The sequence below is a fragment of the Lissotriton vulgaris genome, chromosome 10, assembly GCF_964263255.1.
Source record: "Lissotriton vulgaris chromosome 10, aLisVul1.2, whole genome shotgun sequence".
NCBI classification, from domain to species: Eukaryota; Metazoa; Chordata; class Amphibia; order Caudata; family Salamandridae; genus Lissotriton; species Lissotriton vulgaris.
In genome coordinates, this window is record NC_141698.1 from 889,781,893 (window position 1) to 889,806,786 (window position 24,894).

The 24,894-nt window shown below is 53.1% G+C and overlaps 1 protein-coding gene across 3 annotated transcripts in view; it reads right to left on the reverse strand.

Moving 5' to 3' along the window:
• The window catches only part of KRIT1 (KRIT1 ankyrin repeat containing), a 346,827-nt gene that overhangs the window by 52,350 nt on the left and 269,583 nt on the right, over positions 1-24,894 (reverse strand). For all 3 annotated transcript variants that reach the window (XM_086941853.1, XM_086941852.1, XM_086941854.1), the window contains one exon: positions 16,591-16,678. In XM_086941853.1, coding sequence (XP_086797979.1) covers positions 16,591-16,678 — 88 coding nt within the window. The remainder of the gene's footprint in view (positions 1-16,590; positions 16,679-24,894) is intronic.

Consider the following 24,894-nt stretch of genomic DNA (forward strand, 5'->3'; position numbering starts at 1 on the left):
CAAACACGCAGGATCGCTGAAGGGAAAATGTTTGTTTTGCCTCACTTCTTATACCCGTTGCTCAATATATCCATGCCTTTAACCAGATGCTTCTTTGACAGACTTAGGTCTTGCTTGGAGGCATTGGTATAGTCCGAGAGGGGGGGCGTGGCTTGAGCGCCGAGGGAAATGGCGGCGTGAGCCCGGAGCTCCGTGCCTATTCCCCACAATAATCCTGCAGAAGGGGCCGAAGAGCCCATGTGTGCCCCGGCGCCGACCTGAGCCATAACGGTGACCAGCTGGGCGGAATCTGAGCAGCCGGCGGCTAGGCGGAGGCGAGAACGACCGCCGACCATAGCGGCCACCGGAGCGGAGTAATCGCAAGCGGCGCACAAGATGGCGGCCACGGCAGAGCCCTGAGAGTCCGGGGGACAAGCAGAGGTCCGCGCTGCCGGAGCTTGCGGAGGAGGCGCGATCGCCGGCTCGAGGGCCCCCAGCGGCGATACCTCCACAGTGGAAGACGCTCCCTTGCCCTCGGCAGCGGAGCGCTGCGGCCGCGACAGCGGGAAGAGGTGATCCGCCCAGGGAAGCCGATGCGGACGGAGCAGGCGAGCGGCCCCCACCGCCGTGAGAACGAGCGGCCGAACAGCGACCCGGCTCTGAGCCCCAGTAATACCAGCAGGTGAGGGGGGCCACTCGGAGCGGGGCACCTCGAGGAACGGAGCAGGGTACGACATCTCGGGGCCCCCTCCCCCCCCCTCGCCTCGCTGCGGAGGCTATAGATGTGTATGGGGACATAGCAGGAGAGCCCAAAAACCAGCGGAGGGTCCTCGGCGGCGCCGGGCCCCCGGGGGCGAATCGCACCAGGAACGCTGGCCCAGGGGGGTGAGGACAGGCTACCACAAGCCCCAGGACGGGCAGCGAGGCAGACGATACCTCCGGTGCACGGATCCAGCGCAGTGCGACCCCATAGCGCACAGGAGTGGGCCACGGGGCTGAGGCCCAGGGAGACGCAATCAACAGGGAAGGACGTGGACGGCGAGGCCTGCTACGATGGGGAAGCCGAAAACCAAGGCGGAGGAGGCGGCGACATCTGGTGTGGCGGAGGGGGGCTCCACTGAACAGACAGACCTGCAGCGATTGCAGGATCGAATATTGGATGCCATAACGGCCACCCGAGGCGCGCTCCACAACGATATAGCGCAGGTGGCGTCGGGGCTGGGCTTGCTCCGGGCGGACCACGACAAACTAAAGGACAGGGTCAAGGATGCCGAAACGGTGATCAAGGATCTAGCGCCGGCCCACAAGGTGACGGAGGGGAAGCTAACGGAGGCCCTGGACCGCATACGCACCCTGGAAAGGCGAGCGGAGGACGCAGAAAATAGGAGCCGGCGCAGTAATCTGCGGATCGTAGGCGTGCCGGAGACAGAGGGGGCGAGGGACATGATTGCCTACATGGAGGAATGGCTAAAAACAGTGGTGGCACCGGAAGGACTCTCGCCATTCTTCACTCTGGAGCGGGCTCACAGAGTCCCCTCGGGACCTCCCAAGCCCGGGCTCCCGTCCAGACCGATAATAGCCAAGTTGCTTCACCACAGGGACAGAGATCTCCTCCTACGGAAAGCTCGAGAGGATGGCCCCTTTCAGATTGCGAACAGCAGGGTCACACTTTTCCCAGATTTCACCTTCGAGACGCAGAAGCAGCGGGCCTCCTTTCTTACAATCAAAAAAGAACTGCGGACTGAAGGGATTGCCTATTCATTACTTTTCCCTGCCAGGCTACGAGTGGTGGTAGACGACAAGGCGATCTTCTTTAGCACGTCGGCGGAGGCCTGGGACTGGTGGGAGACATACAAGGCTGGGACTGACGGAGCCAGGGCGCAGGAGGAACGGGAGAAGGAGCGAGAACGCTCACCAACACGGCTGCGGAAATCAAAGAGGCTGAGGAAGCGAGGAAGGGGGAGACTAGGGCCGACGGCCTCCCAGACTGAAGCAGAACGGCAGGCCGCATTACTGGAAGTGGGGAAGCTTGGACGGGCGGAGGGCCCCCACTCCAGAGGGGCCACGGACTCGGACACTCATGTCTCGGCCTCGGGCTCGGAGTCGGACCTCTCTGGGATCCATCGGACTGGAGGGCCGCTGGTGACACCGCAAACGGCGGACGAGATCCTGAATGTCTGAACTGCTGGCAGAAGACGATGGGTAATGTTTGGGAGCTGGGAGGAGAACTCATGCCTATGAGCATAGCGAGGGCCGGGGCACGACGGGGTGCTCAGAGCAAGGAATACATGGGTAATTGGGGAGGGGGCAGGGGGCCAGGCGGCGTAGCCACCCTTTGGCCGAGACCGCGCTCCGTAGGCCCTTAAGGCACCCACAGCTGCGGCTGTGTAGTTGAGACCTGGGTCAATCAGGTATGGGTGTTTGGATGGGGACTGATATCACGATATTGGGGCCTGTTCTGGGGGGGGGGGGGGTTCCACAGTTGGGGATTGTTTGTTCTTCTTGAAGTTATTGACCCTGGGTACACCATGGGTAGGACTGTTGAGATGCTTTGTTTTGTTCAGGGGGGGCACCACCACCATCGAAGGGCAAGAACTGGAGGGAGTGTTTCGTCCGGATCACTGGGACAATGGCTAATGTGCAAAAGTTGAGCTGTATTACCTGGAATGTACGGGGCCTACATACTATGCAGCGCAGACACAAGGTACATGCCTATTTAGTACGAAGGAGAGTGCATATCGCAATGCTGCAGGAGACACATCTTACACGACAGGAGGGGGCGGCGCTACAGCGAAGATGGCGGGGACAGGTTTTCCACACCAGCTACTCAGCCTATGCTAGGGGGGTACTAATATGGATTAGAGCGGGCACACCTTTCCAGCTTACGCGCCAATGGGTGGATCAGGAAGGGAGGTATGTGGTGGTGGAGGGGAAGCTGGAAGGCAGAGAGATTATCTTAGCCAGTATATATGCCCCGAACGTGGACCAGCTGGCTTTCCTCGCAACGCTATCAGGAAAGCTGGTTCACTCCCTGGCGGGCCCGATCCTTCTGGGGGGCGACTTTAATTCCATTGCGGACCCCTCTTTAGACAGGTCACACCCCCCCTTACACGATTCCCCGGTCCACAGGCTATCAAGAGGCAGGAGGGAATGGCAAGAGAGCTGGGAACTTGTGGATGTCTGGCGCGGGCAACACCCGACTGACCGGGACTACTCATTTTTCTCCGGGCTCCACGACTTACATGTCCGTCTGGACACAATACTCTGCTCCCGAGGGGTGCTGCCATACGTCACGGGATCTGAGTACCTGACGAGAACGATATCAGACCATAATCCGCTCCTGATCCGACTAGCGTGGGTGGCGGAGCCACCCAGGGTCCCTACCTGGAAACTGCGGCCCGAGACCCTGGAGGACCCCTTATTCGGGGCGGCCCTAGCGGAGGGGGTAGCTTTATACTTCTCGGAGAATGAAGGAACGGCGTCCACTAGGGCGACGGAATGGGACGCCTTTAAAGTAGTGGTCAGGGGTATCTGTATTAGGGATTACGTGGGCGTGAGGAAAGTGTTATTGGACGATTTGACCAAGGCGGATACTAGGCTGAGGGAGGTGGAGAGGGAGCGGCCGGGACACCCAGAACTCCAGGAGGCACTCTGCTCGGCTAGGGAGGCAGTGGCCATTGAAGTGGAGAGGCTCCGAGCCTTTGATTATAAGCGTTATGTGCTGCGCTCCCACGTAGAAGGCGATAAGGCGGGCACCCTCCTAGCGTGGCTCTCGAACCCCACTCGACGGTGCGCTCCAATTGAGGAGTGCGGCGGGCGCGATGCAACACACTCAGCTGGGCATAGTTGACGGCTTCCAGACATATTACGAGGGACTGTACAAGAGCTCCCCAGGCGATGGGACGGGGCTGGCGGACTCCTTCTTGACTGGATTGCCCCTGCCTCGGCTAGAGGCAGAACAGGCGAAAAACCTAGGCTCGGACGTTACACTGGGGGAGATCAAGTCGGCGGTGCGGCGCATGGCACGGAACAAATCGCCAGGTATTGACGGGCTCCCCATAGAGTTCTATAATAAATACCTAGATGCTCTGGCGCCACGACTACTGAGCGGCTATAAAGAGGCCAAAGCAGCGGGTCGGCTACCCCAGTCAATGCGGGAGGCATTAGTGGTTCCACTGCTGAAGCCAGGCAGAGAGAGTAGTGACCCCGCGTCCTATCGTCCACTTTCCATGCTCACCGCAGATTATAAGATCCTGAGCTCCATACTAGCGGCGAGGCTCCTACCCCACATGACGGGCCTTGTGCACGAAGACCAGAACGGCTTTATACCAACGCGCAACACCACGATAAATATCAGAAGGCTTGTCCGTCTTATGGACGGGCTGGACGGCGGGGCTGGGACGGAGCTGGTCCTCTCGGTCGACATTGAGAAAGCCTTCGACAGCCTGGAGTGGGACTACCTGTATGCTGTGATGGAGCGGTTTGGGCTGGGAGAGGGCTATATTCATTGGACGAAGGTCCTTTATGCGGAAGCGCTGGCAAGGGTGAGGGTAGGATCGACGGTGTCCCTCCGCTACCCAGTAGAAAGAGGCACACAGCAGGGTTGCTCCCTCTCACCGCTTCTATTTGCATTGGCTATAGAACCGCTGGCGGCTGCGGCCCGGACGGGACGGCACTTCCGTGGAGTGCGAGCCCGAGACGGGCAGCATTTTATCTCGCTATATGCCGATGATTTACTGCTATTCCTCCGCGACGGCGTCGAGGACCTACAAGGTGCGGAAGCATTACTAGAAAGCTTCGGAGAAATGTCGGGCCTGAGGGTTAACTGGCCCAAGACGAGTTTGTTCCCGCTACAGGAGGGCACAGCCCAGCCACAACACCGGTCGGAGGCGGCCTGGGAACCTGCCTGCATTCAATACCTGGGGGTCCGTATTTACCATACAACGGATGCCTTGCTTGAGGGCAACCTAGGGAGGTGCGTGCGAGGACTGCGGGGCTGCATGGCCTTTTGGGCCACGCTACCGCTATCGGTGGCGGGCCGGATCTCCTTGCTAAAGATGATTGCCCTGCCGAGACTGTTGTATTACTTCCGGACGCTCCCAATCTGGCTACCTAGCTCCTTCTTTAGGCTGCTTAAATCTCTGATAACGACGTTTATTTGGGGAGCGGGGCGGTGCAGAGTGGCGCTGGCCACGCTTTCTCGCCCGAAAGATGAGGGGGGACTGGCGGTGCCAGATTTTGAGCTTTATTATCTAGCGGCCCAACTGCAGATCTTCCCGCAGGAGGTAGCGAGAGTGTATCGGGGCCCGGAGGACGACAGCTTGCGGGGAACACCCAGACACGTCCTGGCGTATATCACCCTCCAGCAGCGGCTGGACAGTAGGGATTTGACGCTCGAACAGCGCACGTACCGACAATGCTGGAACAGAGCGCAGAGGAGGGCGGGTGTCCGACACCCATACGCACCGGAGATCCCTCTGGGCATGCTAACGGCTTTGCCGCATGGCGGCGACTGGTCGCAACTTCAAGGGTGGGAGGAAGCGGGAGTGCAGGTGGTCGGGGACCTCTACGAAAATGGCGCGCTGCTCCCGTTCCAGGAGTTAATGGACCGCTTTGGTATCCCGAGAGGGGGATTTTTGCTTCATGCGGCAGTAACCAGGGCAATGCAGGCCCACTGGGGTGCGGGACTTGAGGAACCTGAGACGGCGGCGGCGTGCCAGTACACTATGATGGCGGCGGGTACGGTCAAGGCGGTAACGTGCCTATACAATCGAATGGTTAGAGAGACCGCTCCCCCTCTTACAACCCTGAAAGCCAAGTGGGAGGCGGACCTGGGTAAGGACATACCTGATACAACGTGGGCACAGCTTATCCGTAGGGCTCGCAACAGCACGAGAAACGCTCGATTCCAACTAATCCACTACCACGTATTACACAGGGCGTACATGACCCCGGGAAGGATCAGGCAGTATTTCGGGGCGGAAACAGCGACCTGTCCCCGGTGCCCAGAGGAAGGGGCTGATTTAGTGCACATGTTATGGGCGTGCCCGGCCCTACGGGACTACTGGCAGGACATAGGGGAGGTGTTGAATGAGGTGACAGATAGGGCCATAGACTATGGACCGGCGGAGTGTCTCTTGCACTGGTTTCCTCATACCCCCAAAACCAAACTCACGAGCAAGTTTATTGGTATGGGGTTGATGGTGGCTAAGAGGGAGATCACTAGGAACTGGAAGGCGAAGGTGGGGCCAACTCCGCGGAGGTGGCGGCAGGAATTCCTAAAATGGGCGGCGGCTGACAGCACACATAGGTACCAGCTTGCGCGCAGGACCCCTAGCCAGGCTGCGGCTGACACTGCGACCTCATGGGAAGTGATGGTACAAGCACTCAGGGATAGCGAGGCTAACGAGGAGGAGAAGGCCCCCGAGGAAGATAGGGAGGTGGAGACTAACTGAGACCATAGGAGCAGCAGACATGCAGGGGGGCTATCGCCAGTACTCCGGGAATGTCCGCTTTCAGAGCCTCAGATGGGTGGTGGTGGGTGGGATGGAACAGGGGGGGGGGGGAGTTTAGGGGTTAGTGCGGGGGGGGAGTTGGGGTTTTTTTGCATATAGTTGAGTAGGACTGTAAAAGTAGGCATGCACAAGATCCGGATAACAACCACTCCTTTGTCTCGAACGTCAGGCATGGAAGAGCAGAGACATCATCGCCGCCCGACCCCCGGGTTGTGGGCGTAACGGCTGTGTACTGTCCAACAAACTAAAGTGTATAACTGCTCGCTCTTATGACGCTACTTCTATGTGTAAAGGCCTGTACAGGTATGCCTACAATAAAAATTCTTAAAAAAAAAAAAAAAAATTGGTATAGTCCGAGAAACAACCAAGTCTAATGGGTGGTATACTGAAACCAGACCTCAAACTTTATCACCTGTGTGCGTAGGCACATATGCTCATTATTGGTATCACCCCACCCTAATTCTATCGCTTATAATGGAATCTACACCTCAACTGCTAGGTCAAATTGGTTGGCAAACACAGATCCACTTCTATGTAATGACCAGTAGAAATTGTGCTTTACCCAAACCTCTTGCCTAACTACAAGCGTGGTACAAAAGGGGGTGGTGATGAACGGAGCATCTGAATCAATCAAACACTCACACCCAGTCAAAAGATCTGGGTTTAATCCATCACCGTTCTTTAGCCCACTCTGCCACCCCAGTTCAGATATGGCCATATGCAAATCAGTCTGACCCTGTGCCTCATGGGAACAGTCCAGCCCGAACTGCCAAGCCATGTCTTTCCTGGACCGGAAACAAGCTTCCGAGGACCGGTTTCTACCCGGCTTGCTTGAATCCAGTGGCAAAGTAAGCAAGGGACTCACGTCTGAGCATACCCTGCCACACTTCTGGCGGCCAAAAGCGGTACAAAAGGGGGTGGTGATGGACGGAACTTCTGAATCAATCAAACACTCACACCCAGTCAAAAGATCTGGGTTTAATCCATCACCGTTCTTTAGCCCACTCTGCCACCCCAGTTCAGACATGGCCATATGCAAATCAGTCTGACCCTGTGCCTTATGGGAACAGTCCAGCCCGAACTGCCAAGCCATGTCTTTCCTGGACCGGAAACAAGCTTCCGAGGACCGGTTTCTGGCATTCCAGCCGTCTTCAGCCCGGCTTGCTTGAATCCAGTGGCAAAGTGAGCAGACTGATTTGCATATAGCCATGTCTGAACTGGGGTGGCGGAGTGGGCTAAAGAACGGTGATGGATTCAACCCAGATCTTTTGACTGGGTGTGAATGTTTGATTGATTCAGATGCTCAGTCCATCACCACCCCCTTTTGTACTACAAGCGTGGGCTGATTTATGTGAAATTCCTACACAGAATATATTATACACCAAATCGTATGTATAGATTGGGGCTTAGGGAGAATGCCAAGTATTCCAGATGCAGCAACTTAAATGCAGACTTGCTTAACTTAGCATGGGTATGCCGGAAGGGCGGAGGGAGGGTGATGGCCTACTGGCTTGGCATACTGAAAATAATATCAGAAACGATTGCTGTCACAGTCCCAGAAACGACCATTGTGGTATTTATGGTATATGTCAAAGAGATCTCCGCTGGACACCGTAAGCTTGCTGCCATGGCAATACCCATGGCAAAGCTGAGTGGGCATTAATTGACAAATGATTAGCTACTTGATTTAATCTACTGAAGCTTAATGGGAAATTAACTCGAGCCAACTGAGCCCCAAATGAGGTCCTCTTCTGGCATGTAGTGCCTCATTGATGAGGCCAGCTTCTAAACCAACTCCAAAATAACCTGACGGCCTTAGATAATATCCTCCTGCACGGCCTGCAGAGCAGCCTTGGGGGATATAGTAGGAGCAACCTTACAGGACAAGACTGGCTCCGGCAACAATAACAGAGTAGTCCGCTGACATTTAAACTCTTTACAGACTTTAGGCACACTGGAGGTTTCTGAATACAGACATGTGTATGCACTAAAGTTGCCATAGACTAATTTGTGATGGTAGCTGTGTGTTGCAGTGCTTTTTTCTCCCACTGTGATGTGAGTTGTTGGTTCTACTACTCAGTGTTTTTCTGATGAATCCTGATAACATAAATGCCCACTCCCCCACTTATGATAGGTTGCGGTTGCAACTACTAGCGTTCGGGCTGAAAAGGCATCCCACAATGACCGATGGCGTAACTACATATGTGTTTCTCCTTCAACTGGGGGCTTCAGCCTCCCATCTATGACAGCAAACCAGATCTATTGCTTACTTTTATGCTATGGACTATTTCAATTAATTAGGCTCTTCTTATCTACTTCACTCTTTGATACTACACGACCCTCTGTCCCTCTCTACCATAACACATTCTTTACTCCACTTAAAGAGAATCACTCTTCTTGCCTATCGTATCTCAATGCAACCTGTAGGCCTTTCAAATTAGTATAGCCTTCTGAAACCACTCCTGGATTAAATTTTTACTTGTATTTGGATTTACTCATATCCTGCACTAAATATTGGTCCTGCTTTTGCCCCACAAGATGATGGCTTCGCATTGAGCCCCACTTCTTGCGAAGTGTTTGCACTCTAAATAGGATGTTGTTGCATTCTCTAAACCTGGTGGCTCATATATTGTTGATGCCTCTAATTTTCAGCTGTCAAGACTACCATTGGATGTGGTACGCACAATATAAAATGTAAAAGTCAATTTGAAATCTTCCGTAAGCAAAACTTCTAAAATAAGGGGCGTGGCTTGGCTGGCGATCATGGCGGTCGTCTAGAGCTTGAGCTCCGACCAGCCTAACTTTATCCTGTGCACATATCCTCGCCCTGGGCTTCCATAAGGGCTCTCTGTCCAAGATTCGGTTGCTGGACTGGTGGGGCACACTCGGTGGCGACATCAGCCTTGTGGAGGCACTGGGGCCGCAGTGACGACTTGGAGACGCTGTGGGTCCAGGAAGCTCCTGTGAGGCCTGTGAAGCCGGGGCCTCGATTTTGGAGCTGCCCAGCTCGGGAGAGACTGTCGGCGGCAACGGATTGAGTGGCAGAGTGCCGGGGCTTGGCCTGCGGCCTGGCAGATCTGTGGGGGGCCCCACGCGTATATCAGCGACTGTGCCTGGCACATTGGAGCTGTGCCCTACATCGTGCTGTGGGGGGAGAACGTCGGAGGAGCCGCCCCCGAGGGAGACAGCTGCCATTTCGGGCAGCGAGTCGGCGGAGGAGCCACCTGGCTACGTGGCACTAGCGAGCAGAGGGAAGCCCTTGCGGGTGAGAGGTGAGCTATCGGCTAGCCCTGATCATCGGGAGCCAGGCTGCGGCAGCAGGGGCCCCACACGGCGGTGATCCTAGCAAGGAGCCGGACCCGGCCTGCACAGCCCAGCAGAATCTCCGTGAAAGGGGTGATTGAGGGATTGCTTGGGATCTGGTTTCTCGGGGGCTAGATCCGGCCCCGGTGGGGAGGACAATGGCACCCACCACAGCTAGCGGCAGAGCCGGGACCTGAATTTTGGAGTGGCTGGACGTGTGGCGAGCTTGCCGGAGGCCGCGGCGGGAGCAGTGAGGCCCGAGAACCTTCCCTGGCACCTGAGTGAACTGTACCACCGCCCGCACCGTTGGCGGCCTACCGGGGGGTGTGGTGCCCGGCACTGCGGAGGAGCCCCTTAGCCCCGGAGAGGTCCGGCAGTGACCCTGTGAGCCTTGAGGTCTGGGCGATCCGGTGCGGCCAGCACAGCCGGGACCTCGATTTTGGTGTGGCCTGGCGGAGGCGGATCCGTCGGCGGCTGCAGCGAGTGAGGCGCTGCCTGGGGGCTCGCCCCTGGCACAGGAGTGTATCGTGCCATTGCCCTCGCCGCTGGGGGCCTGCCTGGAGGTGCGGTGCCCTGCGCAGTTGAGCAAAGCCTGAGTTCTGGTGAGGCTGGCGAGGGGCGCCGCCATTTTGTGCAGCCCACTCATCGCAGCAGCGGCGGAGAGCCCCAGGTGGTGGAGGAGAGAGTGCCAGGTGATGCCCGACCAGAGGACGCTTGGCAGCAGAGACCGGTAGTGAGTGGCGCGCGCCCTGTTGGGAAACTCGGGGGTCAGATCGGGCCCCGGAGGGAGGGAATCTGCGACATCTTGAGGCCCGAGGAGTGCCGCGGAGGGTCAAATTGGCTGGGGGCGCCTTTACGAGGGTCCCTGAGACTGTTGAGCACACGGCTGGTGGCTGGTCCGGTGAGGCTCTGTGCCAGTGCATGAGGGGGCAGACACCTATCTGATAACTGCTGATTGCGGCCGTGACTGACCCTCCAGCCTTAAGGACTGTAGTCTGGGATACTCAAGCCACCGGGGAGTATTCATAGCCCATACTGCGTTGCCTGTGAGCCATGACACGAGGAGGAGCCAGAGGGGGACAGGGCAAACAGGGGCCCATTGATAAATATACAGAGGCGGTGGGTCCTGGTGGCCCCTCGGCACCCGCGCCCGACAATGCAGCGCTGCTTGCCGCGATCACGCAATCGAGGGATATGCTTGACGCTAAGATAGGAGCTGTCGGGCCGACGTTACCCTTCTCCGCCAGGACTAGCGGAATGCGGTGGAGCGTATTACAGGTTCAGAGACTCGCTTATCTGAGGTCGAAGACGACGTGTCTATCCTTAATTGGAAAGTCGCAGAAATGGAGAAGGTACAGAAGGGCCTGGTCCTGAGGGTGGAGGACGCGGAAGGACGGGCCCGACGCAACAACCTGCGCTTTGTTGGCTTTCCGGAAGGGTGTGAGGGAGATAAGATGGAGTCCTTCATAGCGCGGTGGCTGGAGAGCTGGATCCCGGCGGATGCCCTGTCTAGGTGCTTTGTGGTGGGGAGAGCACATCGGGCGCTGGTGCAGGAGCACGCCCGAGGCCGATCATTGCCAAATTCCTGAACTATGCAGACCAGGATGTCATTCTGCGGCAGGCAAAAATAAAGGGTGCACTTACACATGACAACGCCAACATCATGATCTTCCCGGACTACACGAGGCTGGTGCAGCAGCAGCGCCAGTCCTTCCTCGCGGCCAAGGCCCGCCTTCGCGGCCTCAAGCTTCAGTATGCGCTACTCTATCCGGCGAGGCTACGGGTTGTTTACAAGTCCCGAACGCTGTTCTTTGACACTCCGGAAGAAGTGTTCCAGTGGACTGGTGAGATGGTGAAAATTCGGATTAATACTGCCAAAGAAGGAGAATCGGACTCTTTCTCAAGTGGGATTGCCAGGGAGGGTCTCCGGAGTCAGCGTCGGCGCCGCAGAAGATCACGATCAGGCAGGAGATCGCGCTCGGGCTCGGCCACACGCCGAGACGACCCGACACAGGACCAGCGGCCAGATCCGTCTTGATGACAGAGGGATTTGAATGTCAATTAAAGTATATGGTGTTTAAGGGAGCTCAGGTGCAATGTTACTTTAGGGTGGGAGCCCGTCCTGTTCAGTATGGGAGGGTCGGAGTGACAGCCTAGTTTATATGGGTTGTTACTGGGGGATCCATTGGAGGACGTGGTGCATGCTCCCCCGTTGGGGGCTAGGCCGCGATCCGTCCGCGACAGGTACTTCCATGTTTGGGAGGTACGGGGTGGGGGGAGGGTGGTTGGGATGGGAGTTATTGGGGTTTTGGTGGGGGGGTTCTTGTTTGGGTGCGCTCTGCTGCCTGCTGATTGCCTTGTACCATGCCGGTTGGGTATTGACACTACTGGTTCTGTATATGCGGTCTTGCTCAAATGTCTAATTTTGCGGAGGGAGGGAGGGTAGGCCCGGGGTCGCTATGAATCATGAGCTGGAATGTGAGGGGGATGCTCGATAAAATTAAACGGGGGCTGTATTTCAGTATGCCAAAAGGGTGGGTGTGGATGTACTACTGCTGCAGGAAACCCATCTTCTTGGCACCAAAGCACTGTGTCTGCAGCGTTCAGGGTTTACGCTGGCATTTCACTCTGGGTTCACGAGGGGCTCAAGGGGGGTGAAGGTTCTTATACATTGCAGGGTGCAATACATACATAAGCGCGCCTGGACAGACACACAGGGTAGATACGTCGTGGTGCAGGGGGAGGTAGGCGGAGATAGGGTGACCCTCGGCAGCGTGTATGCCCCACCACCGCTCCAGTGGTCCCTGGTTGAGAAGGTCTTATCCTTGTGGGGCGAGGTGCCTGACTCTTTGTCCATGGTAGGGGGGGATTGGAATGAGGTCATGGATAGGGGCTGCGATAGGTGGCGGAGTGGGGCAGCCACTCCTGATCTGGGGGTTGTGGGAACCACCACCAGACTGGCTGCCTTAGTTACAGGGCTCGACTGGTTGGACGCTTGGCGATACAAACATGGCGCAAGAAGGGATTACACATACTTTTCCGCGGCGCGGGAATCGTTTTCCAGACTGGACTACATCTTTATCCTGAGGGCGCGTGCCTCCAGCAGTCTCAGCTGAGATTCTGCCACCGGCCCTATCGGACCACTCGCCGGTGCTTGCCTCGCTTCGTGTGGGCCCGGCCGCTCAGTCGTTTCGGTGGCATATGTCGGCCTGGCACTTGACCCTAGACTAATATAAAGCGCATCTCACGGTCGAACTAGATCACTACCTAACTGTGAAGGAGGGGTCCGTGGACTCCCCGACTACTCTATGGGAGGCCATGAAGCCCACGTTACGAGGTGTGGACATATCTTGGTGCGCGGCGGCCCGGAGGGAGAGGCGTAGTGACCTGGTGCGGCGAGAAGCAGAGCTGGAGGTGCTGGAGCGTGGGGCTCGAGGTGCGGACGACAGCTGGTGCTGTTGCAGCAACAATACGCCTCGGTTCTTATGGATGAGGCGCGGCAGGCCTGGTTGGCGACTCGCAGTCGGGTCTACCAGTGGGGCGAGAAGTCCTGCAAAATGCTGCACCGTCTATGCCAGGGTACTATGCATGCCCAGCCGCTGCCCCGGATTGTGACCCCCGAGGGAGAGCCCATGCTAGATCCCGCGGAGATTGCAGAGAGTTTTGCCGGGTACTATGAGATGTTGTATGCATCCCGGGAGTGTCTGGAGGCCAGCACTGTTCAGCGCTTTATCGATGACCTCCCGCCGAAGGCCGTCTCGGATGAGGTGAGGGACCTGTTGGACCGACCCCTGTCTGACGACGAGTTAGGTGCTGCCCTGGGAGAGCTGAACCCGGGCAAGGCTCCGGGTCCTAATGGATTTCCCAGCGAATTCTTTCGGAAGTTTTTGGTCCAGCTGGGCCCGCTTTTTCGGCCGGTGGTAGAGGAATCGTGCGAGACCGGGGCGCTCCCACCAGACTGGCGTCATGCCGAGGTTGTGGTCTTTTTGAAGCCCGGGAGACCCCCTGAGAGTCATGCCTCCTACCGCCCCATTTCACTCCTGAATACCGAAGCTAAAATCTTGGCGAAGGCCTTTGCCACCCGGCTCAACCCGGACATTACAGGCTTGATCCACCCGATCAGGCTGGGTTTATGCCACAGCAGGCTAACCGCCATAATATCAGAAGGACTCGGGTAGCGGTCTCGGCTTGGAAATGTCTGGGGGAGCCGGCCGCGCTGTTCCTTGCGGATATGGACAGGGCCTTTTATTCCCTAAGCTGGACGTATCTCTTTGCTCTGCTGAGCAGTCTAAATCTTGACCCGCGCTTTCTGGCGAATGTCCAATTACTGTATACAGACCTCACGGCGTCGGTGCATGTTGGAGGCGCGGTGTCCTGCCCGTTTCTGGTCCAAAGGGGGAAGCGGCAGGGCTGTCCCCTCTCCCCGTACTTATTTGTGCTTGCCATGGAGCCTCTGGCAGCGTGGGTGCACATCGATGCTCAACTCAAAGGCTTCCGTTGGTCGCCGGGCCTCACAGATAAAATAGCGTTGTATGTCGATGACGTCCTGTTTCTTCTCACCGACTTGGACCGCTCCGGGTCGCGACTGCTGCGCATCTTACAAATTTTTGGTGAGACCTCCGGCCTCTACATGAATCTGGGCAAATCCACGCTGTGGACGCTGGGTGGTCAGCGGAGCGTTGGGGACTGGGCTACAGGCCTCCAGGTGGCGTCGGGCGGTGTGAAATACCTGGGGGTTTTTCTATCTGAAGATGCGGAACTCTCCCGGGACCGCAACATCACTCCGGTGTGGGATCGGGTACGTGAAGATATGAAGGTTTGGGCGCGGATGCGGCATTCTATACTCGGCAGGTCTGCTATTTTCAAAATAGTGGCAATCTCACGCCTGGTGTTTCAACTGCAGAATCATCCCCATGTGATCCCACACTGCTGGTTTCGGCAGCTTAACTCGGCCCTGAGAGTATTTTTGTGGGAGTGGGGCGTAGCTCGGGTGGCTCTACGGACGTGCTTTTTGTCGACATATACCGGAGGCCTGGCGACGTCGGACGTGCACTATTATTATCAAGCGGCGCATCTCCTGGTTTTGAACGACTGGTGGTATGGTGACAGGGGCGACCCGGCCTAAGCGGTTGAGAGACATTTAATGGGCTCAGCGTCCTTGCATATGCTGCTGTATGCAGCGCCTCTCCGGAGAACCCTTCCCTCGGCCACGCAGGTGGTCTTTCATGTGTGGAGGCAGGCACTGCGGCGGATGGGCTGGTGGAATGTCCTTATGCAGGAAACCCCCCTTTGGCGCAATGGTCGGCTCCCCCAGCTGAACGCCTTCATAAGCTTCAGGGGATGGGACGCCATAGGCATTTCAACCCTGGGCGATGTACTGTCCGGCGATACCCTTAAATCCTTTACGAACCTGCAGGAGGACTTCGGGATGCCCCGCACCCAGTTTTAAAAGTACCTCCAGTTTCGCCATGCCCTGGCATCCTCATTGGTGGGCCTGGAACAGATTCCCGAATTCAGTCCCTTAGAAGCCAAAATTTTCATGGGACAGCTGCCAGACAAGAAGCTATCGCGTATCTATCAGACGCTGGTGCGCCACTGCTCCTCGGACCTGAGCGGCCTTAAAGCCCACTGGGAGCGGGACGTCGGGTACTTGGACGAGGAGGACTGGGTGGAGGCCCTTGAAAGTCCTAGGAGGGCGGCAATCTCCACGCGCCTGCGACTTATTCAGTTCCGTTATCTGCACTGCACATACTACACCTGACAGCGCTTATGGTAGGCGGGGTTGGTAGGGTCCCCTGAATGCCTTCGTTGTGGCCTGGTGGTAGGCACACTACTACACACAGTTTGGAAGTGTGCATCGCTGCAGAGGTTTTGGGATGGGGTCCACCGTTGCTTAGTCGAAGTTTTGTCCTGGGAGATTCAGAGAGACCCTAAGCTAGCGCTGCTGCGTGTCATGGCTGGGGTTGGGGGAAACAGGTATAAGCGTCACCTAATGCTGCTGGGGTTTACACTGGTGAAACGAGATATCACGAGAGCTTGGAAGGCCCCCCCGGGCGCCATCGCTCACAGCCTGGAAGAACGGAATGGACTACTGCATGGGTATAGAACAGCCCATATTTATTGCAAGGGGATGTCCCAGATTCATTTTAAAATGTGGAAACGGTGGGTGGATTATAGGGGTCTGGACTTGGACCCACCGCCTGAGGAGGCCACCCTCCCGACAGTGTGAGGAGATGGACTATGAACAATAGCAGTTGGCATGATATGTACATGGCGTCGTAATGTGTTTGTATTCTATGCTACAGGTGGGCGAGTGGGCACGCAGGGAGGGCGCAGGGGTGGGTGGAGGGGTTGAACATTTACTGCATCCTGTGTTTGCCATGCCTTACGGGGGTTTTTTTTTTCAATTGTTTTTCATCTTTTAAACTGTAACTGACGATTCTCGTGATTCTTTGATGAAGGTAGTTGCCTCTGGATGACAGAGCTATGCGTAATATGTGAGTTCAGACAATAAAGTTTGTTGTGAAAAAAAAAACTTCTAAAATAAATATAAATGGGAATGCAGATTTTTTTCGTGGGCAGGTTTAAGGATAGTTAAAAACTCAAGAGGCTGGAGGGGCAGTGGTCGCAGAGAGATCCCTATTTCTCACTTGAGGTGTGGATAGTCTGGCAAAAAGTAAACATCCTTAAAACATTAATATTAATACAAACATTTGCACTTTAAGTGAAGTGATACACATTAACTATCTCAGTGCTTGTAATGGAGTAAATAAGTTTTTTAAAAAATGTTTACCTTGTATTCATGGAGAATCCGATTTATCCAGTGAGGTGCTTTACTTTTTAATTTGTTGATCGGTACAATGGATTTCAGATTTTCTTCACTGAAAAACATAACGTTTCGAAGCAATAAGCAATACAGTATTAAGTAATCAGCAATGAAAAAAGCGACCCTCAAACAAAGGTCTTGATATCAGTACATTTTAAAATACCGAATACTTTTGTGTAGTGGTGGCTCATCTCAATTGAATAACCCAGAGAATGCATTGGAAAATCGTTTTAAGAGTGAAGAAGAAAGGTTTTACAACCAATTAAAAAGATTTATGACAAAAGGGAGGCTGAATCGCTCTAGAATTATACAAACTACCTCTTGCACTCACAAATGCAACACATGATAACAAATGCACACTACTAGTTTACAAAAAAAGAAGAAACATAGCTTATCATTCAATTCTTTATATAATCGTGGATGCCCTCTTTTCTTTATTTACTTGAAGATTAATTGTTTCTAATGCGTACATTAGTAGTGAAAGAATTGTGGTCACAGTCTACTTAGAAAGTTGGAGAATGATACAGAAATGTTATAGAAAGTGATATTAATCTGAATTAAACACAATTCATCGCTACATAAAACTTTACAAATGAATTCTTGCAGTTTGTCAAGAGTGAACCTTTGGTATGGAAGCTACAACTACTGGCCTAGCCTAGTTCTCAGGAACCTCCTTGAGGAGGCATGTGCTTCACGTGTAATGTACTATACTTATCCTATACAGAGTGTTTTGCGCCACTGGTGAGGTCCAAAACGGTGGTGACCATGTCTGGTTTGAGGTGATCAGATCACAGACACCACCACACAAAACAAGGACCACAGGGACATGTGCTTACTTAGAATGTGGCATTATGCCAGAGACCAGATCACCAAGGGACCTTAAGTAAACACCAAATTAGATAAAAGAAAGACAAAAGAAAGAAAGACAAAAGGGTCTACATTGCCCTAAGCCTCGAAAAAAAAACAGGCTTGCAGTCCACCGGGGACGAAACACGTGTTGGCTATTTTTTTATTCATTAACAGAGGTGAACTAAAGCTAAATTTGATTTGTCACAAGGAATAAATGGCTATCTTGATTTATGAACAGAGGAGTACTATAGCTGCATTTCATATGTCACATGACAAGAAATAAAAATATAAATAAAGACAAAACAATTTGAAAATAACTGGATCTGTGAATTGTGTGAAAAGGTTGCATTGAAGAGTTTATTGCCTTTTCCCTCAGAAAATTATATTCTCAAACATAACTGCTATTTGAAGTTATAACTGAACAATTATAGACCTTGTCCATTGAGGACAATAAAAAAGCCAAATAATCTTGGGAAATTAACACTCTTCATAATCAATTTTCAGATCTAATATATATAGCTGAAAGAGTGTAGGTTGGAGCGTTTCAAAATGTGGGTTTCTTCCTAAAAGATGAAGCAATATGCTAGACTCCTGCATATCACTGTCTTTTTGGCCTCTACTGCATGCTCTCTTTTGGTCAGCGCATGCAGTGATTGAATCGAGCACACCAATAATTTATACTAGATTCTCTTTGCTCTATTTCTTTGAATCAAGCGAAGGGTACCAATAAACAGCTGCAGATCCCCGGGGAAGGCGCAATGGATGCCAAGGTAAGAACAGCTGTCTTACTAGCTTTACCTTCACAGTTGCTGCCTCAGCCACGAGTGGATCTCCTGGTTGTTAAACACCCTTTAGACCATCTCCCTCAGGAATCTGACGTATTTTAGCTTATCTCTAGTGTCTACATTTGGTTGCGGAACTAAAGTTTAGCATAAAAGTGGGCTTTCACTACTGTTCTAATGAAAAACCAGAGAGTGGTCTTAGCAGTTACCAACACAGGACAACAGTAACCGTAAATAATAACTTCACCCCGCTGATTATGCAAGTCTGCATGTCCAGTTCACATTGTTGGTAAATGTAAAGGAGAGAATTTACATGCTTCAGTGTGACAGTGTTTAATGTCTAAAATCTACCACTTAAGAGAGTATGGTTAGTCATTAGCCAAGATGGACACAACTCCAGGAGCTCCTTGAGATTCTAGGATTATCAGGCGTTTTAACGCCTGATCCTACCTTGGAGGTCCAATGTCCGGACCGGACATGCAAGACCTATGGGGTGCTTAGGGAAAAGAATAGCTGGCAAGCCAAGGTGTAGTGAAAGCAGTGCAAGACCAATAGGCAGAGGAAGACTATGGGTGGTGGGGGTCGCAAAGCTCATGAGACTGCTGAGGCCGCCCAGGGTTGTATGTGTGATGCTGACATAGTGGCAGAGAAAAATGGCTTCCCGACCCAGAAAGAGTTAGGAGCAGCAGTATGGATCAGCCACCAGCTGTGGCAAGGGAATGAAACCGGGGTTACGTGAGTGACATCTGGCAACAGGGAGTTCAGATGGTTCCTGGAGAGCAGGACATCTACTGGGGTGGCATGCCTATTTCCATAGTGCACAAGGTAGAGGGGATGTTAGGGTGCCATCCATTACAGAGGTGGAAGGGGTGGACCCTAACCAGTAAACTCCACAGAGTGGGCTGACTCACCTTAAACAGCGCTGTGAAAGCTAGGTGGAGTCGTCCTACAGGAATAGAAAGGATAAAAGTACAGAGGTAGAGTTTTTTTGCCCTCAAGGAAATAATGACAACTACATAGTTACAGAAGATGCGCCTATGATGAGGTGCTCTGTGATATTTATATAAGGCTAGGCACGGGGAGGAGGGAAGAATTTAGATAAATATTTGAGAGTACTGCATTACCGGGGGAGATTTTAAAACCATGAATACATACGGGGAAATGTATACCCACTGTACACTATAAGCACATTGCTGCCAACTGAACGCCTTTATAATGTCACAGAACACCAAGGTCACTAGCAATATCATTTTAAATGTACAGTTTAGGTAGATTAGACCATGTAATCAGTGGGTATGTCCATCTAGCCAGAGATCTTAAGATGATACAGGTAATGCATTTCTTTTTGGGACATTTAGTTTGTTTTTCCTCTCACAACATGTCCCAGAATACAAACAAAAACAAGCATTGCAAAGCCAAAAGGTATTGCCTATGAGATCTATTGGCTTTGGAGCATGGCTAAAGAAAAAGGGAAAAAAATGTGTGATGATGCGACCGCTGTGCCATTTTGTAGTCATGCACATGTGTACAACATGCATGCACATACCTACAAAACGACACAGGTTTTTAAAAGTTTTTTTTACAGATCTGAGATGGATGAATAATCTTTCTTTTTTAAACTTTGTTTTATTGATTTTCTCAGAAAATACACAGCAAAACCTAGCAGCGCATGGGCCCACGTATACAATAGGAGGGCTACCACTTTCACATATCAAGGCAGTTCAATAAAAAGTAGCATCGTACACGGCAGGACGTACGTAGCAGAAAAATGTCCAGTCAGGGGACAGTATTATATCAATTCCAAGTTATCGCGCTAGGTATACAAGAAGAGATACATCAATGTCTCACTTGGCTGCCACATCCGTTATACATAGGTTCAGAATTCACAGAATTCACACTTCATCATCCGAGCTACAGTGACCCTCATCATTAAATTTATTGAGGAGGAGCCCGCACATCATAATCACCATGGCACTTTCATTGGTACGGGGAAGCCGCATATGAGTCTCATCCGCCACTGCCCATTTAAGCAGATCCCACAGCCATAAGGACGTCAGTGGCACCCTGCAGTCCAACCAACCAATGGCTATTCGCTGCTTGGCCAATAAAAGTTCAAGTTCTGCAAGCTTGTAGGGAATCTTCCGCCCGTTGGGTCTTGCCACCACTCCCAGGAGGCAGACCATTGGGGACAGATGGACCGCTTTGTCTGTCACCCTCACAATTGTAGGCACTACTTCCCTCCAGAACCCCTAGATCCTGACACAGGCCCAAGCCAGATGCAAGAAAGTTGTCTCCAACTCCCTGCACCATACACCTCTCACCTCCCTCGAAGGGTCCATCCTATTCAACTGACTAAGGGTCACATAGGTGCGATGCAGAAAATTAAAATGCAGCAACTTAAATCTGTGTTTATGGGACCTCACCAACTTGCATGCGCAAAACCAGTCCGCATCCACAATGGGCTCCTCTAGTTTTCTCTCTCAGGCCCCATGGGCAGAATAAGGGGTACTCGCCGAATTGCCCTATAGCGTAAGGTAATCAGGTGCCTCCCCTCCCCCACTGAAGCAGGTCACCAAGTACCTGAGAGGGCTGAAGCGCCGCAGGAAACCCAGCCCACACCTCCTGTACGGTACTTTCCAGCTTGGCGTAATGATGGAAGTGATCCGATCTCATGTCTAACGTCTCCTGCACCTCTTGGAAGGTGAGGAGGACCTCCCCGGGATATAATTCACCCACCAACTGGCAGCCGCCCCCCCCCCCCCCCCCCCCTGCATTGTTGCATGGACTTAGCCAGATCAATCCTCCAAAACAGTGGAAGATCCCAGAGTCAGAGCTCCCTGTCAAAGGGGGCCCAGTGCAGAACCTTTACAAACACTGCCATAATAGGTATGGGACCAGGCATTCAGACCGACCCCCACTGCATCAGCAAGCGTGACAAGGTATCTTCTCCCAGCATATCTCTGAAGAACCTCTTTTCCCAATTGTCAGGTGCGGCCAACCACTGCACAGCATGATGTAAATTTGCTGCATAACAGTAGAGTCACAAATCTGGGAGAGCAAGAAGCCCGTCTTCCATGTCTTGCTTGAGGAGTGATAAAGCCTTCCAGCTATGCCGCCCAGACCAGTAAAATAAGTAAGCTATCCTGTTTATGAAAGAATTTCAACAAGGTAGAGGCAGCAAAGAAGGAAGCCTATTTGGGCCACTGGGTCCCTACCTATCACTGACAAGAGGAGTCTGTTACAGTCTGCAATGGAGCCCTCTAGTCCCTCCACAACTCTATCCCCATATAAGCACTTACATACTGCCTCAGAGGGTGCAACCTGTACACCCAAGTATCTGAATAATCCCTCCGTCTCCCAGCAGAGGCCTAACTCAGGCGGTCGGACAGTCAGTGTCCCAAGCAGACTCTGAAGGATAAACAAGAGCGAGTTTCTAATGTTAATACGGAGCCCAGACACCCTGCCAAAATCATTTAGTAATCTCATCAATATCGGCACTGATCTGCTGGGAAAGTGAACATAAACCAGGGAGTCATCTGCATATAAGGAGATGACGTGTGGAGCCCCCTACTTGAATCCCCATGGCTTCAGTTTCTTAATCAATAGTAGGGCTAGGGGCTCAATCGCAAGAGCAAAGAGGAGTAGCGAGAGGGCACAGCCCTGTCTGGGTCCCCTCCCAACCAACCATGCCTCCGAGAGGTGGCCTCCTATCTAGAAACAGACCATGGGGCAAGTGTATTATAGCCACACTCCGCTGCAAAAGTCGTGCCAAAACCCCATTCCTCTTAATACTGTCATTAGATAAGCCCACGCTACAGTATCAAAGGATTTTTCTTAGTCTAGGGAGACCAGAGCCAGCTTGCGATCATCATCCATGGTTTTGTGCACCACATGTGTGAGTCGCTGTAAACTGAACGTTGTGCTACGGGCCGGCATAAAGCTGCATTGGTCCTCATGCACCAATCCACAAATCACTTCCCCACAACGTTGTACCCAAAAGTTAAAATAGTATTTTTATGTTTGTATTGAGTATTGTAAGGGGTCAATATGAGGAAGGGTCTGCAGCATCACCCTCGGCATAAGGCATATAATTCCTTGCCTCATGGTGGGCAGGAGGATCAGCTTTGTTTGCGCCTCAGGAAGGACTTCCAACAGTTTCTCTTTAAGAGTAGCAGAGTAGGTCTGGTAAAACTCCACAGGGAAGCCGTACCGACCAAGAGCCTTGGACCAGTTGAGGGTACTAATGGCTTCGCCCAGTTCCTTCAGAGAGATCTCTCTCCAATTCCTGTAAATAGTCTGGTGTCAGAGTAGGCAACCCCACGCTTGTTAAAAAACCCTCCACCATCCAGCGGGCCCGCCTCTTAAGTGCAGTACAGCCCCTTAAGGTGTTCCACAAACTAACTTGACGGATGGTCACCAGGGCACCACCAACTCGCACTCCACAACCAGTGGGAGTATAGGACAAATACCCTCAACTCCCCCCACCCTGGAAGAAAGTATAACATCAACCCATGCTGCACATGCATTAAGATCCTGGCTGTCAGGGCCCACAGCCTAAACCCATGACCCACTACCAAGGTCTGCCAGTAATCGCGGAAAAAGCACCTCCAGCCCTGTAAACAATGTAATACCATACCAAATGCAAAATGTATATCCGCTCTTCACATGGTGAACTCAACAATCTGCATAGCCCCAACTTCACCCTGAGCGCATCATTCAGCACCCCTGGATGAGATAGAGGGGAAACACATGAGAGAGAGGGCAGGAGAGAAAATAGTTGATTACATAAATAGGACAATAAATCAAGTAGCAGAGTCTCCCAAGCCCATAGGAGGCACCGGGGTGGACAAAGACACCCTACCCCCTAGCATCTGACGCAACGCCAGTAGGGCACCAACGCAATGGTGCCATTCTCCCTGGATCTCAACTCTCGTTGGGCTCTCTTCTCTGGGTGATGAAGATTCTCCCATCGCAGATTCCCCTTGTGACCTCCAGTGCTGGCTGTGAGCTCCATGGCACTCCTGATGTCAGCTCGCCATGAGCCCGCCCTCTCTCTGGGCAGTTTGTCCCACACCTCCAACCACTTCCACACATCTTTTGGGGGAATCAAAGTCTTGCCCCCGGACAGGACCCTCAATTGAGCCGGATACATAAGCTTGTAAAGTTTGGCTTTAACCTCCACGCAGTCATTTCGGGGCCCCTGGACCTTGTTGGTGTAATCCAGATAAATGGAGATCCTGTGGATTTTGAAGTGGGAAGTATCCGTCTCCCGGGCTGCAGGAAGAATGCAATCTCTGTCTTTATAGTTTAAAATCCATGTAATGATGGCTTGCAGTAGTTATCCGGGGTTAAGGAGGCACCACCAGCCCTGTGCTCCCTTTCAATTGCATACAGCAAGGATAAACCTGTCGGGTTCAGCACGTCCCGAATCCATCATTCCACAAAGGTCTCTGTTGCATTACCTTCAGCCCGTTCCAGACGTTGTTACAGTGAGACCTGCACTCCGCATCCTCCACTCGTGCCTCGAGGGTCTCAGTCTTGGAGGCAACCACAGCCATCTGCTTCCGTAACTCAGCCACCTCAGACTAAAGTTCAGTGATAGAGCCCTCCGCGAACCATACTTTGTCTGACACCTTTCTTCAAACCACCAGGAGACGGTTCACCTTGAGCGCCACCGTTTCAATCTTTCCCTTGAGAGCCACCCTGGATCCTTGTATTGTATCAAGTAGGGCTGCCTGTGAGGGTTCCTCGGCAGATGTCCGTGGTACACGATCTTCCCTGTGACCAGTCTGTCCTGTTTGCAGCTGCAAAGGACTTCCATGGTGTTCCCCTACAAGGGGCCAACTGTTTGTTCCGCCCCATGAGGACAGGTTGGGGGTATCCTGCAACTCCTCTGCACTGACACATGTGCCACTGGCACCACCACCTCAAAGGGCACAGACAGTCACCTACTCCCCATGCAGTCTCTGTAGCTATGTCAGATTAGACCTCTGCCAGCTCCCAGGCCCCAGGAGGACACACATCCATCCATTGGGTGGCAAGGATACACAGGCTTCCATCTATTGCCCTCAAGCCCTGCCAATAGAACCACCAATGTCTTTGAGTCTCACTGTCCTAGGATTCACCCAAGTAGAAGGGGAGTAAGGATGATCACACCTGTTCCCACAACACGCGGACCCCGCTGTGCAGCAACGTCTGCCCACCAGCGGCCTCTAATCTTAGTGCTCATCTTTCCAATGAGGGCAAAATCAGTCCTATGCACCCAGATATTCAAAGGCACCGCGAGGTGAACACCCCCAGGGCTAGCATATTCGACAATGTCAGCAGTGTTTGGCCCTCCTGGCCTAGGTCACTTGTCAGGCCTGCAAAAACAAAGAGGGGGTCCCAGCAGCTCAGGCCCTGCGGTCCACTGAAGCCCCAAATGCAGAACTTTTCCACATTAAATCACATGGTTCAAAAAGGAGGTCCCAGGGTAACAGCACTCGCCGCGATCGGGCATGGGCCCAAGATGCAGACTCCCACAAGACAGCCTGCAGAAGATGAGTCGGTCTGCGTGTGGCCACTGCCTCACCACAGGGCTGATGCCCAGAGCTACAGTGCCAAGCAGGTCAAGCAGGCAGCACCAGACCCCTCTTGCCCC